Source organism: Xenia sp. Carnegie-2017, unplaced genomic scaffold, assembly GCF_021976095.1.
Source record: "Xenia sp. Carnegie-2017 unplaced genomic scaffold, XeniaSp_v1 HiC_scaffold_6, whole genome shotgun sequence".
NCBI classification, from domain to species: Eukaryota; Metazoa; Cnidaria; class Anthozoa; order Malacalcyonacea; family Xeniidae; genus Xenia; species Xenia sp. Carnegie-2017.
The window spans coordinates 4,281,368-4,295,443 of NW_025813526.1; the positions used below are offsets into that span (position 1 = coordinate 4,281,368).

The window sequence follows — 14,076 nt, forward strand, 5'->3', positions numbered from 1 at the left end:
CAACATATAATATATAGTCAGTTGTGCAAATATTAAAAAAGCAAACCATATTCACATATACATAGACCGACTACAACAACTTACAACCTTCCCTGCATCTTTCTACCAAAACACTTACCACTTGTTGTCCCATCAATTAGATCAATGTATAGTTTCTAAAACAATATCAGTTGATTACAATGAAGGCTTTTTTCTTCAATTTCAATAATTCTTTTTAAGTCGTCTTTATTAATAGGAGAAGCTATTGATTGTGGAAAAAGTTGTGGTTGAACAAAATCTTTGAGTTTCTTCAGGAAATCAACCAGTCCAAACTCATTCATTCCATCAGCTAGATCTTGCAACTCTGATTTTCTATGGGTAATGACAGCATGTAACATGATTTGCTGGCAATAAAATGATGATTTGCACCAGAGAATGATGTATCTAAAATTGAAACTTCATCTTTGCACTGAGTTAAAACATCTTTCAATGCATTTCCAGGAGCTTCATCTTTGCTAAGGCTGTTCAACTATGTCATAAAACACATGATTAGCTCAAACAAAATACTGAAAAGCAATACTCAGGTGCAATAAAACTTTTCAAACCTCATTCATTGCAATCCTCAGGTCAATGTCAGTTATATCCACAACTTCTATTAAAGGCATCTCATCTTTGTTACATACCAAATAATCAACAATTACTTCAGAATATCCAAATAGTGGTGATTCAGCATGTAGGAAAGAATGTGCAGTCATTCTTCCAATGCACTTATAGAAGCCTGTACTTCTCAAAAGTGAGTTGGCTACAGGAACTTTATGGTCATTTTCTCCTTAAAAAAGAAGAGTTTTGTGCCTTTCTTCACCATTCAGTGGAAAACCATCAAGAATCATTTTCATTACTAGGCTGAAAAATTCTCGCATTAGACCACTGCCAACTGGTGGGCCCCCAGTTTTGTTACGAATGTCCCGACTAATAATAAAATGGCCGCTTTTGGTTCAATTGCTCGTAACAAAAGGAGTAAAACTTTGTGGAGAAGTTGTTATCAATTCTTAAGATATTTAATGTACATGTAATTTTGATATAAACGTTATAAATGTTTAAGTGTATACATGTAACACCCTTCAACTTAAAAAAAAAGAAAGATTAAAAAGCTTTCTTTAAGATATTAATGTTCTAAGGTCGTGAGAGACAATCAGCAATGAGGTTGTCTCTACCTTTAATGTGTTTGATAACAAGGTTGAATTCGGATAATAATAGACTCCAACGGAGCAAACGTTGATTCTTGTTCTTCATTTTACTGATGCAAACGAGAGGGTTGTGATCGCTAAAACTTTGAGAGGATTTCCACATGAAGAAACATAGACATCAAAGTGTTGTAGGGCCAAGATTAGAGCTAAACATTCCTTTTCAATTGTGGTGTAATTTTGTTGATGAGTATTAAATTTTCTTGAAAAATAACATACTGGGTGATCAACACCATCCTTGTCTTCTTGTATAACAAAACTGCTCCTGCTGCAACATCACTTGCATCAATAGCTAGTTTGAAGTCGGGCGTTGAAAATCTGGAGCGGACAAAACCGGGAATGTTGTAATAGGGCTTTTAACTTGTCAAAAGCATTCTGGCATGAGGTTGTCCAAGTAAAATTGACATTTTCAGTAGCAAATTGGTCAATAGTTCAGTTATTATTGAAAAGGTTGTGCAAAATTTTCGATAATATCCAGCCACACCGAGAAAACCATTAAGTGTTTCTTTGAAGTAGGCTGAGGAGATTTGGAGATCGCTTCGACCTTAGCATTGACTGGTTTTACTTGACCTTGTCGTACTATATGTCCAAAATGTTTCACATGACCACATCCAAATTCGCTTTTCGCAAGATTGATGGTGAGACAAGCCTCACATAACTTTCGAAAAAACTGCTGCATTATTTTCAGAAGTTCTTCCCATGTATCACTATAGATAATTACATCATCAATATATGCTTCACATCCTTTGATGTCCATTATGATGTGATTAATCAAACGTTAGAATGTCGCTGGAGAGTTTTTTATACCAAATGGCATGACTTTATGCTGAAAAAGTCCCTTGGGTGTAACGAATGCAGATATTTCTTTTGCTCTGTCGCTCAATGGTATCTGCCAAAATCCTTTTAGAAGATCGAATTTGAAAACAAACTTTGCATTACCAATTTTGTCAACACAATCATCCATACGTGGAATGGGAAAGGTATTGGTTTTAGTAACAGTGTTTACTTTTCTATAATCTGTGCACATTCCATAAGTGCTATCAGGTTTCGAACAAAATACATGGTGAACACCAGCTGCTGTGGCTGGGTTCAATTATATCGTCTTTCGAGTAGATAGTCCATTTCTTTATTGAGGTATTTTTCTTTTGTGGGGTTAAGGCAGTATGGGTCCTGTTTTATAGGTACTGCATCGCCTACATACACATCGTGTACAATAAGCTGACTTCGGGAGGGCACATCAGGAAATAACTTGAGATGTTGCTTGAGGAGATTTTCTATATCAGCTTTCTGTGTTGGATTAAGATGAGTGAGTTTGGAAAGAATATTCTTCAAGATTTCAGAGTTGCTCAGCTTACTCGCAGTGTCAGTTAAAGTTAAAAGTTCTTCCTCAGATACATTACTTACTACACTTCCTACATTCTCTTTCCTTTCTCTTTTCCTATCGAAATAAGGCTTTAACATATTTACATGGCATAACTGATTTTTCTTACGTCTATCTGGAGTTATGATGACATAATTCAAATCACTCACTTTCTTCTCAATAAAGGCTGAGACACACTGTCGCTGTCGCTATGTCGTTACCGCGCAGCGACGGATTGCGCGGTTACAAAGCCGTGTCGCTTTGTCGTTTCAACACAGCCAGCGAATTCGCTGGAGCACATGAAATCGCTGTGTCACTAGGACAAAATTTTAAAATGGCGTCACTAGAAGAAGCACTTATAAATTCTTTTCGCGTATCCTGCTCTTTACGACATGTCTTTAAAAGACTATAAAGATGAAAAATTGAAGGCAAATATCTGGCAAAAGATAGCCGAAGAAATGCGTGCAATCGGTTTTGATTTCTCAGGTAAATCGTCATTTCAAAACATGTTTTCTTATCTCACAATATTTTTTGTCAGTATCGTCTGACCCAGTCAAATAAATATTTATTTTTCTCTTATTAAGCAAACGAACTAAAAGGTAAATTGAAAAATTTGCGAGACACATATAGGCGATGCAAAAAGAAGCATGATGCAGCTATCAAATCTGGTGCTCCTGCTTCCTCAACACCAAACTGGGAGTTTCGGTCTATTATGACCTGGCTGGATGATTATGCAAAACGACGCCAGTATGTAATTTTTTGAAATTACACTATGACTTTCTAATAACAATGTAGGCAAAAATAAGCTATTTCTATGAGTAATTGATCATTTTATTCATAGGACAATCTTGAATGTTGTTATCCCTGTGGAAGACCAACTTACGTCTTCTCAAATCCAGGAAGACTCTGAGGAGATAGCTGAGAGTGTGCTTGCTGACAGACCATCAAGCCAATCAACAAATTTGTCCAGCACATCTGAAATTGTATGATGCAAGAAGAGGAAGGCTGAAGACATGTCACCATATCAAACAAAGTTGATTGGGTATCTTGAAACTCTTCACAAAAAACAAGTTAAAGAGCCAGAGAGTCAAGATGAATATGACTTTTTCGAAAAGAGTGTTGCTGAGCAAATTAGGAAGCTACCTACTCCATATGCTAGGGCTAAAGCCAAGAAAGACATTCAGGATGTTCTTTTTAAGCTGGAGTTTCCAGAAAATTAGTTTGATGTTTTTAAGTGTTTCTGTTACAATCATTATTTTCAAATAAAAAACTAACAAAATAAACCGACTCTTTTCCAAATATTCTATTTATGATTATGATGTACGAAGGACATAATCCACTTGCCAAGATAACTCTCCTTCCGATGACATAAAATAACATGCAAAATCTTCTCTTACTCTAAGAGCTGCTTTTGTTTGGTTTCTAGAGCTCTGAGCAATGGGTTGAAGAGTAGCTTTTTCCATCTCAGCTTTCCAACTCCCTTCATTTATTTGGCCATTTTCATCCACTGTATCTGTCAAGCCAGGAGGTGTGTAACTTGCTGCAGATTGCTTTCGCAGAAAGTTGTGAAGAACACATATAGCTTTAGCCAATTTGGCCACGTTGTTTGGCTCAGCAACAATAGCAGTTTTCAAGATTCTCCACTTGGAAACCATGATGCCTACAAATATTGACATAATCAAATTATGAAGTATTGATATATACAACAATGTTTTTATTTGAGTTTACCAAATGTATTTTCAATTGTCCTTCTAGCTCTTGATAATCTGTAATTGAATACTTTTTGCTACACAGTCCAAAGATTTACCAGGATATGGTCGCATAATCCATGTCTTCAATGGAAAAGCCTCATCCCCAACAATGCAATATGGCATCTTCTTGCCATCATTTATCAGAGGTCTGGGGTCTGGTAACTGGACTTTTCCTTAAAAATTGCACTTTATGTATATATACAAAATATATATGTTTTGCATTTTAAGATCAATTACATGTGCATACCATTTAGGAATGCTGATCCAAATGTTGTATTTTCGAAGACTCCAGAGTCACTCCACCGCCAGATTCTCCAACATCAACATACACAAACTGATAATGGGCATCACACATTGCCATCAGCACAATGGAATGAAACTTTTTGTAATTGAAGAAGGCTGAGCCAGAGTTTCTAGGAGCCTGAATTGCAATATGTTTCCCATCCAAAGCACCAATACAATTTGGAAAATTCCAGACAGTAGAGAACCTATTTCAATTGAAAACTAGGTCACAAACAGTAAAGAAACTTTGTTTCAAGCTCAGGAACTCACTCCGTGCAATAAATCAACATGATAATGAGATAGAAACTCACCCTTGCTCAATACCCTGCCATTCTAATACACTCGATGGTGCTTCTAAATACATTGGCACAAGTACAGACCACAAAACCTCACATGTATCGTATATTATGCTCCGAACTGTACTTAAACCACGACGATATGCAAAGGCCACTGACTGAGGCGAATCTCCTGTTGTTAGTCTACGCAAAGTGATGGCTAGCCTTTCTCCTGGTGAAACTGACTGCCGCAAATGAGTATTTTGCCTTCTTAATGAAGGACCAACTAAGCTCAAAAGGAAATCAAAGGTCATTTGATTCATTCTGAAGTAAATAAAGAATTGTTCTTCGTCATTCCTCAATTCTTGAACCAAGTTTCCAAAGTCACCTTGTTCGCGTTGTCGTCGGTTGATATCTCTCACCCAGCAGCGCCTCTTACGAACTACCCGTCGGTTTTGTTTGTTTTCTTCCTCGTCCAACTCGTTTAAAACAATTGCTATTAATATGTCTCGTAAGTTCTGGTTCGACGCCATACTGAAATGAACCGCCAAATTCGTATTTCCCGCTAAAATTCTCTCTAGGGGGACTGGTACGTGCTTAAAATCAAGTCGCTTTGCCTGTTGCGCTAGCGACAGTGTGTCTGTTATCATTTTTCGTGTCGCTTCGTCGCTCTGTCGTTTCACCGACCAAGCGACAGCGACAGTGTGTCTCGGGCTTAGCATACGCACCATAATATCTAGCCAGAAGAGGTGTTCCTGGTGTTTTCAGTAACGCAAGTACTTTGTCGCCAACCTTGAAATTCTGTGTAGTTGAATTTTTATTATATTTTTCTTTCATGCAATTTCGCATGCAGTGGTCAACTTATTTCGGAAATCTGAAACATAAGTTAATAAATTCGTTGGATTATTTTCCTCAGTTAAGAGTTTCTCCTTGAGAAGTTTGAGTGGTACTCTGACCGTGTGTCCAAAAACAAGTTCAAATGGGGTGAAATCTAACGATTCCTGGACAGAATCACGAGCTGCAAACAGAAAGAAATGAACACCTTCATCCCAAACTTTTTCTTTATCTTGGCAATACATGCGAATCATATTTTTAAGTGTTTGATGAGAACGTTCTAACGCTCCTTGACTTTCCGGATGATAGGCACTGGATTTGAATTGCGTTATATTTAATTCATGCATGACTTGTTGGAATAAGCCAGACATGAAATTTGAGCCTTGATCTGACTGGATTGATTTTGGAAGTCCAACAAGCGTAAAAAATTTGGTCAAAGCTTTTACGATAGTTTTAGCTCGAATATTTCGCAAAGGAATCGCTTCTGGAAATCTAGTGGAGGTGCAGATGATAGTCAATAGATATTCATTTCCCTTTTTGGTTTTTGGTAGTGGTTCTACGCAATCAATGAGAACTTGACTAAAAGGTTCTTCAAATGCTGGAATTGGCTGTAGAGGTGCTTTTGGAATAGTTTGATTTGGTTTACCCACTACTTCACAGACATGGCAAGTCTTACAAAACTCTGCAACATCCTTCCTTAGTCCTGGCCAATAAAAATGTGTAATGATTTCATTATAAGTCTTATTTATCTCTAAATGTCCTGAAAGTGGGGTTTCATGCACTAGACTAAGAATATCATGATGATTTGCTTGAGGTGCAACTATCTGATATTGATATGCCCATTCATTGTTTACCGAAGTGTGCGGTCGCAATTTCTTCATAAATACACCATTCCTAATATAATAACAAATGGGATCGCTTTTGATGTCTGCTTCTTCCGAAGCCTTGTGATAAAGTGTTGAAATGTTGGGGTCATTTTGTTGTTTCTCGATAAGATCTGACTTAGATATACTGCCTTGCTCTATAAATCTAATTTTTGAAGGTTTTTGGTTTTCAAAAGAAACGTGTTTTCTTTTTGCATGTCATTATTTTCCGTGTTTTTAAGACTTTTATCTTGTTGTTTTTTTAAAGCTCTTGTTATTGCACATGAAGGATATAAATCAGGGACTACTTGCTCAGTGAGGTTGGATTGTTGTGTGAAAACTGGTTTGTTGCTTAAAACGGGACCTGCTTGTACCTATTCCCCTGCCAAATCGTTGCCTAGTAATAGATGAATTCCAGCAAAGGCCAAGGTGTTGATAACACCTATCACAACATCACCTTTTTCTAAGATCAGATTGCAATTTAATATTGTGTAAGGGGATTGATTCGTATTCAGTGGAACTTATGCCACGAATCAACTCATTCTTTCCTGAGTTTGACTGTTCAGAAAATGAAGAAGTATTGCCCAATATTACTGATTGTGAAGCTCCTGTATCTCGGAGTATTTTAATTGGAACATAAACTGGTTGACGGTTGGAGTTAATTGTGACATTATCATCATGAATAAAAGGTTTAAAACTTTTCATATCACTGTCACTGAAATCTTTGTGCTTGGTTGCTATGATATGGTGTAGTGTTTCATGCAATAATGCTTTTTTCGGATTCTCCTGTGCATTTTTACGAGTGGCTTTGTGTACAGATTTATTTGTGTTGTATATATTTTGATCGGATCTTGAAACAATTCCCTTCAGTTTTGATGGTGGTCTGTTCGATTTCAACAAATAACATTCATATTTTGTGTGTCCTTTTCATTTGCAATAATTGCAAATTACTTGTCGAAATGGGGAATTACGGGTGAATATTGCTTTCCTTGGTATTACATGCTTTGGAAATTTTGTTTTGTTTGACTTCCATTGCCTTGTAAGTTTTGTCTGCTTTGTGCGTAATTGTTCCCAAACCGCGATGAAAATCGTGACGAATGTGTTTGTTTTCCATCAAGTGTGTTTTGAGTGTTTCTTTGTGAAAATAGATGTGGGTTAATTTTAACTGCAAATTAATGAGTAAGCGAAAAATTATCAGCAAGATGGGCTGCTTCACTAAGTGTCTTAGGATATTGCTCTTTAAGGAAAATTCGTGTTTTAGAGTGGATACAATTTTTGAATTCTTCCATTAAAATTAACTGCTGTAAAGTTTTAAAATCTTGAACTTTTTCCGATGCTAACCATCGATCGAAAAGTTGAGCTTTTTGTTCAGCAAATTCTAAGTGAGTAATATATATATTTTTGCTAGTAGCACGCATCTTTTACGAAGTCATAATCGCATCTTTTACGAAGTCATAATCAGCAGAATCAATTACAGATATTTGAGAAAAAATTTCTCCAGCTTTTCCTATCAAAACGCTTTGTAAAAGCATGGTCCAACTTTCTTTGGGCCATTTACAATTTTCGGCGACGTTTTCAAAATGCAAAAAGTACTTGTCTGCTTCCGATTCCGGGAACGGTGGAACCATTCTCACATGCTTGGTTATGTCAAAATTTGTTCTGGAATGTTCAGCGTGTGTATTTGTGGCTTGAAGTTTTAATTTTTCTAGTTCTATCTCCTGTTCTCTTAACTTAAACCACAGAATAGATACATACAGAAGCGCCACTCAGCAAAAAATCTGTCGCCTACTTGTACCCAGTTCTTAAGTGCGCATCTTTTGCATCCGCCATTACTCCAGCCAGATAAACTGGCCAGAATGTATATAGATTAGTATTATGGAGAGTTGTTTTTCATAAAATTGATGGGTTTTGATTCACATATGGACAACAATTTTAATGCCTTTAAGCAGGATATAAAGGAAATAAGGTAAGAAATAGTTTTAATAAAATATACGTTCGTCAATCGTATTCTACGGGTATTATAAGTTTCTTTCATTGAATTGTATTGGTTACGAGATCAATGTTTTTACAACGAGTATGCTATTGAAAGGCAATTTGTTGAGTCATGCTCATAAACCACAAAAAACATGTTAAGGAAATAGTATGTGCATAGTTTAGTTTATCAATGTATCCGTTCCCACACGGATAAGAGCCAAGGAACAGTTATTGACGTTAGTTAAATTTCCTTATGTACCATATATAGCTTAAAGTGCCTATGACATGTTTTCGAAACGATGATATTATAATAGTTTAGATGATTTCAAGAACATTTGCAATATATTTTATAATTGAAAAATTTCATCTTTGTGGAGTTTGAGCACCTTAAAGTTGCGGATTTTGAACATTTCTTCATATTGACCGTGAGAGTAAAAAGACTGGTAATTAATAATGACAAATGGCCAGTGTGACGTCACATCGGGAACGCATTTCTGCTATTCTATAACGTTAGTATTATAGCAAACACTAAAAGATATATTTTTTAAGAAGTTTGCTAAAAAAATTTTCCGGTAAGATGCCACACAGATGCTTCGTGTTTGGATGTTCAAACACATCAAATTCGAAGAAGGGGATTGCTCTCCATAGAATCCCATTTGTGAATGATACCAGACCAGAAGCTAAGAAACGTAGAAAAGCTTGGGTTGATTTTGTCAAAAGAAAACGAAAAATTGGGTAACTTCTGTCTTCCGAAGTTTGCTCTAAGCATTTTAAAGAGGATGACTTTGTGTGTCGCTTTACTGGTGAGATGGGAGTGAGTAATTGGATACACCACTGCTTGTAGCTCCCACACTTAAGAGGGATAATATTGGCATATGTGTCTGGCCTTCAAAGCTTAATGAAACAGAAACCGTGTTATCAGAACGAGATCGTCGTCGCATTGTGAGTTTTACATATAAAAAAATCTATTTAAGGTTCTCATTTCATTTATGTGTTGCTAACTTAGGAAGTAATTTCACAAAACTATTGATATAGGTATTTCACGCTCGGTGTGCAAATTACGAAGAGTGCAGCGTGAGTCAAGAAGGAAGCAATTTCCAAAATATAGAATCTTCTCAGCCTTGCACTTCTTTAAATAATGTATCTGCTGAAAATACAGATGAATGTATGCAAACAGACACTATGACTTTCATTGATGAAACTGATAACAGTTTTCATGGACCACTCAAAGATCCTGGCAAATCAGCACATGTAAGTTTGATTAGCTCACTTTGAATGAAATTGAAATGAATAGAGTTACGTCTTCCAACAATGACAATATTTCTTTGCCGAGCAATTTACCCTACATTAATAACTGCTTAGCAAATACACTGATTGGGCTATTATCAATGCTGTTTCATTAGAGCAGTTTACCACAAGTGTAAATTCAAGTTCCCCTCTTAAGAAATATTTAATATTCAAACTAAAAGTATTTTGTAAAAATATTATTATACACCTTGTACTTTAAAATTAAGAAAGTGTGGTTTATTTGAAGGAGTGGGTAAATGCAAATGACAAGTGGATCCAGACATTGCCACTGAAATGTCAAAACTGTGTGAAACTGACTAGCAAGCTGCTCCAAATGAAGAGAAAGATGCTGTTTTATAAAGCTCAAATGAGATTTGGTATGCTATTGTATAATGTAATCAATATTAGGTGAAAAATAGAATAAATTGTATCAGTTAGGGAATACTGATCAAATTTAATGAGCTAATATATAAACTCAAATGATTATGTAAATTGGCGAATTAAGTTATTTTTCAGATCATGTTCCAGAAAATAACATCTATGATTCTGCTCATCATTCTGATATAATTGATGAAGATAATGCGGAGCACATGGATAGTGACTCTGGGGATCAAGAATCACAAGATTCCAATACAGATGAGGAAACTGAGGATGAACTTTCAGCAAATGTAACATCAAGTGAAGAAGGCAGTGATACAGATTATTCAGATGGAAAATGGTAAAACTCTTTATGTTACTACATGCTAGATAGCAGTCCTCATTGATATATGATAAGGGTTGTTTCTGTTGCAGTGTTTATGCAGCAAGTGATAGCAACCTAAGGAAGCAACCAAAATACATAGTTTTTCTGTCACAACTAATGAAACTGTTTGAGGTTTGCCCATCCTGTAAAGTGCCTGACGTCCTTATGGAAATGAAAGAATTTGGAACAATGATTCAAGTAGAGACAACTTGCAACAATGTCCATTGCAAACAACGGAGTAGTATTTGGTCTAGCCAACCCAACATTAGGATTGCAACGTCAACAATTCCTGCTGGAAACCTACTTCTTTCATTTGGAATTTTGAGTGGAGGTGGATCTGCCAGCAAAACTTTAAAAATATTCCAGCACATGGGATTGCGGTGCATTTCATTGCGATCTTTTTTCCGACATCAAAATGTATGTGTGCAGTTTTTTCAAATATGAATGCAAAAATTTGCATCCATTGTTTGTTAATGAACATGTGCTTTTTCTAGGATTAATTTTTTCATAGGTTTCTAATTTTTTTCAGACCAAGCTGTTTCCAAGCATTCATTTACATTGGAAAAAGTACAAAGAATCATGGAATTCAACATTAAAGAAAATGCAAGACATAGTTCTTGCTGGTGATGGGCGCCATGACAGTATGGGCCATAGTGCAAAATACTGTGCATACAGTATGTTCTGCTGCAATGGACCCATAAGTAAAATTGTAGATTTTTGTTTAGTGCAGGTATGTAAAAGTAATTTAAGAATACCTTTTCCAAAGCACTGATCATTTTTTTATATTGTTTAATTTTTTACGACTCTTAGAGAAATGAAGCTGGTAGCAGCCCAGCAATGGAGTATCTGGCATTCACAAAGGCATTGGAAGGGCTTTTACAGGATGGTTTGAGTGTGTCAACCTTTATTTCAGATCGTCACACTTCTATTTCAAAACACATGAAGGAGAAGCTTCCTAAAATAACCCACTACATTGACTTGTGGCACTTGGCAAAGAGTAAGTAATAACTGTGTTTATAATTTTATGTGTCTGGCTTAGCTTTAAAGATATGTGCATTTTTTTCTTGTTTTAAATCAGAAGTCAATAAAATTCTTAAAAAAATTGGGACAGAAAAAGATTGTCAGGAGCTCCTTCCTTGGGTGAAGCCATGCGTGAATCATTTGTATTGGAGTGCAATGTCAACGGAAGATGGTAATGGACAGGTCATATGGGCTAAGTTTTCATCATTCTTGGAACATATGGCCAATGTTCATTCCAATTTCTCCAATCCAATTTTTAATGCATGTGCTCATAGTGATGACATTGAGGAAAGGATGTGGCTTGATAAAGGTATGACCTTAAAACAATGAACATGATCACTGCTTAAAATGCTTTTGACATCTTAATGCAAAATGTTTTTGTATAAATTTTCTAGAATCAGTTGTGTATGAGAAAACACAAGCTGCTCTATTGAATAGCACGCTAAAAGGGTATTTCTCAAGCATCACCACTTTTACAGACCAGCTGCTTGGAAGGTTTTCACTCAGTGTTAAACCATTTCTCCAAAATGATTTCATACTCATTTGCAGGAATGTATTGCAGGTATGCAAATAAATTAAGAGTACATAAATGGTAAATACATAACTTTATTCTTTGAGTTTTTCCTGTCTAGACACATTTTGGCTGTTTTGCATTTCAATGATAACTTGAGGAGGGATGAGCTGGTGATGAAAGGCAAGAAACAACTTAAAGTGGTATATCCAAAATTTAAAAATGGTGAAGCTACTGTGAGAAGTGTCAGAGTTCATCAAAATTTTGGTGAGATATGATTTCAAATACTACTCAAGTAAATAAATACAGTTGTAGTAGAGTTTTAGAGGTGTTAAAAATGCAATTTCTGTTCCAAAAATTGTGCATCTTTGTCTAGATTATATTAATGAACTTTATAAAACAATGATGAGTGCTACCAAAGAACAATTTCAAAAGGCATCTGAAGAACTGTCAAATATGTCTCCTGCACCAATGCATACCATGTTTGTTAGACAATCAAAAGCAGAGGCAATTAAAAAAAAGATCAATCGTCAAAAAATGGTAGTTGAAAATGTACCACCCACCAACGGTATGACTAAAACATACTTTATTAATTACTTACAGTTATGATGTCTAATATTACAATCTCAAAATTATAATATTTTAGTCCCATTAACAATGTCAGAAAATACCATTAATATAACAAGAACTCGTCCACACTGTCGAACTTGTGGGAAACCAATGAAAGGTCACCAACAGGTCCTGGACTGTCCACAAAACAAGAATCAAAATGAGGGTGAATCATTGGCATATAAGTAGTAAATTATTTATCCTCAAATTCTTCATCATCATAACCCTGAAAATCTTTTCCCACAAATCGAGTCCTTATTGCATGATAGGCACAAGCAGGTAGTGGTATCCGTTTATTCCCTAAGTAGCCATGCACCAGCTGGGTAAATTCTCGATATGCAACACTTCTCAAATATCTAAATTTGCAAAATAAATCTTTGTCATAAGTTATTACATGAAACAATTTAATTGAACTAAATGAAAGCATACAGGTATGTACCTGTTCTCATCATCATGCTTCACATATTTTCTTCCATCTATTTTTCTGAATTTTGGGCCTGACATTCTTAATGACCAAATATCCAGACACACTGAATTGAATGCTGGATGAAGTGTAATGCATTTTGGGACAATTTTCAATTCATCCAGCACCATTTCATTCTTTAAGGACTCTATGCATTCGTCGAGCTCTTGGCAACATTGACTTTCTTTCTCATTTTGAAGCAGATTAGTTCTGCACTTACCACAAATGCACCTACAAATACAAAGTAGCATTTGTTCATGTTGCAATATAACTACTAGTTTAAATTGACAATGCTAACAAAAAACGCAGCACAATAATCGCTGACTTTGTGTGAAGTGAATTATGGCCCGTAACTTGTAAATATTTTAAAAAGGAATAAATACACTCACCACTGCTCCAAAGTCACACGATTGTTGAATCTACTACGCAGAGTTTCCAACAAATTTTGACGTTCACGTAATCCGTCATGATAATTTTGAACCCATTCTTCATCAGCAACAGGTTCATCTTGATAAGGCAGCATTTGTGATTCAATAGACTGTTCAGAGACATCAAGAGAGTCACTTTGATTATCCGTGGTAATCAAACTTTCTTCAGATTCCATCATGTAGTTTAACATTGAATCATTATCTGATTCATTTTGTGTTTCAATGGAATCAGAAGAGCTCGAGGCCATTTTTAATATTCCTGATGCACAATTTAAAACACTTTTGTTCGACTCAAGTTGTAATAAATTTCGAATCCGTAGTATTATATACTATAATGTGTTTTCTTTGTTCGGGAAAAGCGTGTTCCCGATGTGACGTCAGATCCGGCGTTTTTCCAAGTTCTCGCCCTAGGTCTTTTGACATCACGGACAAGCAATAAATAACCAACTTAGAG

The 14,076-nt window shown here is 35.8% G+C and overlaps 1 protein-coding gene and 1 long non-coding RNA gene across 2 annotated transcripts; one reads left to right on the forward strand and one right to left on the reverse strand.

The window, feature by feature from the left end:
* Nucleotides 1-12,142: 12,142 nt before the first annotated feature.
* LOC124457495 lies at nucleotides 12,143-13,121 on the forward strand. The gene is made up of 4 exons (XM_047007734.1): nucleotides 12,143-12,173; nucleotides 12,244-12,389; nucleotides 12,499-12,690; nucleotides 12,769-13,121. The coding sequence occupies exons 1-4, from the start codon at nucleotides 12,163-12,165 to the stop codon at nucleotides 12,918-12,920; spliced, it is 501 nt and encodes a 166-aa protein (XP_046863690.1). The 5' UTR covers nucleotides 12,143-12,162; the 3' UTR covers nucleotides 12,921-13,121.
* On the reverse strand, nucleotides 12,694-13,415 carry LOC124457496. Its single transcript, XR_006952629.1, has 2 exons — nucleotides 13,171-13,415; nucleotides 12,694-13,087 (listed from the first exon to the last, which is right to left on the reverse strand). It is a non-coding gene; the product is annotated as an uncharacterized LOC124457496 (long non-coding RNA).
* Nucleotides 13,416-14,076: the final 661 nt, after the last annotated feature.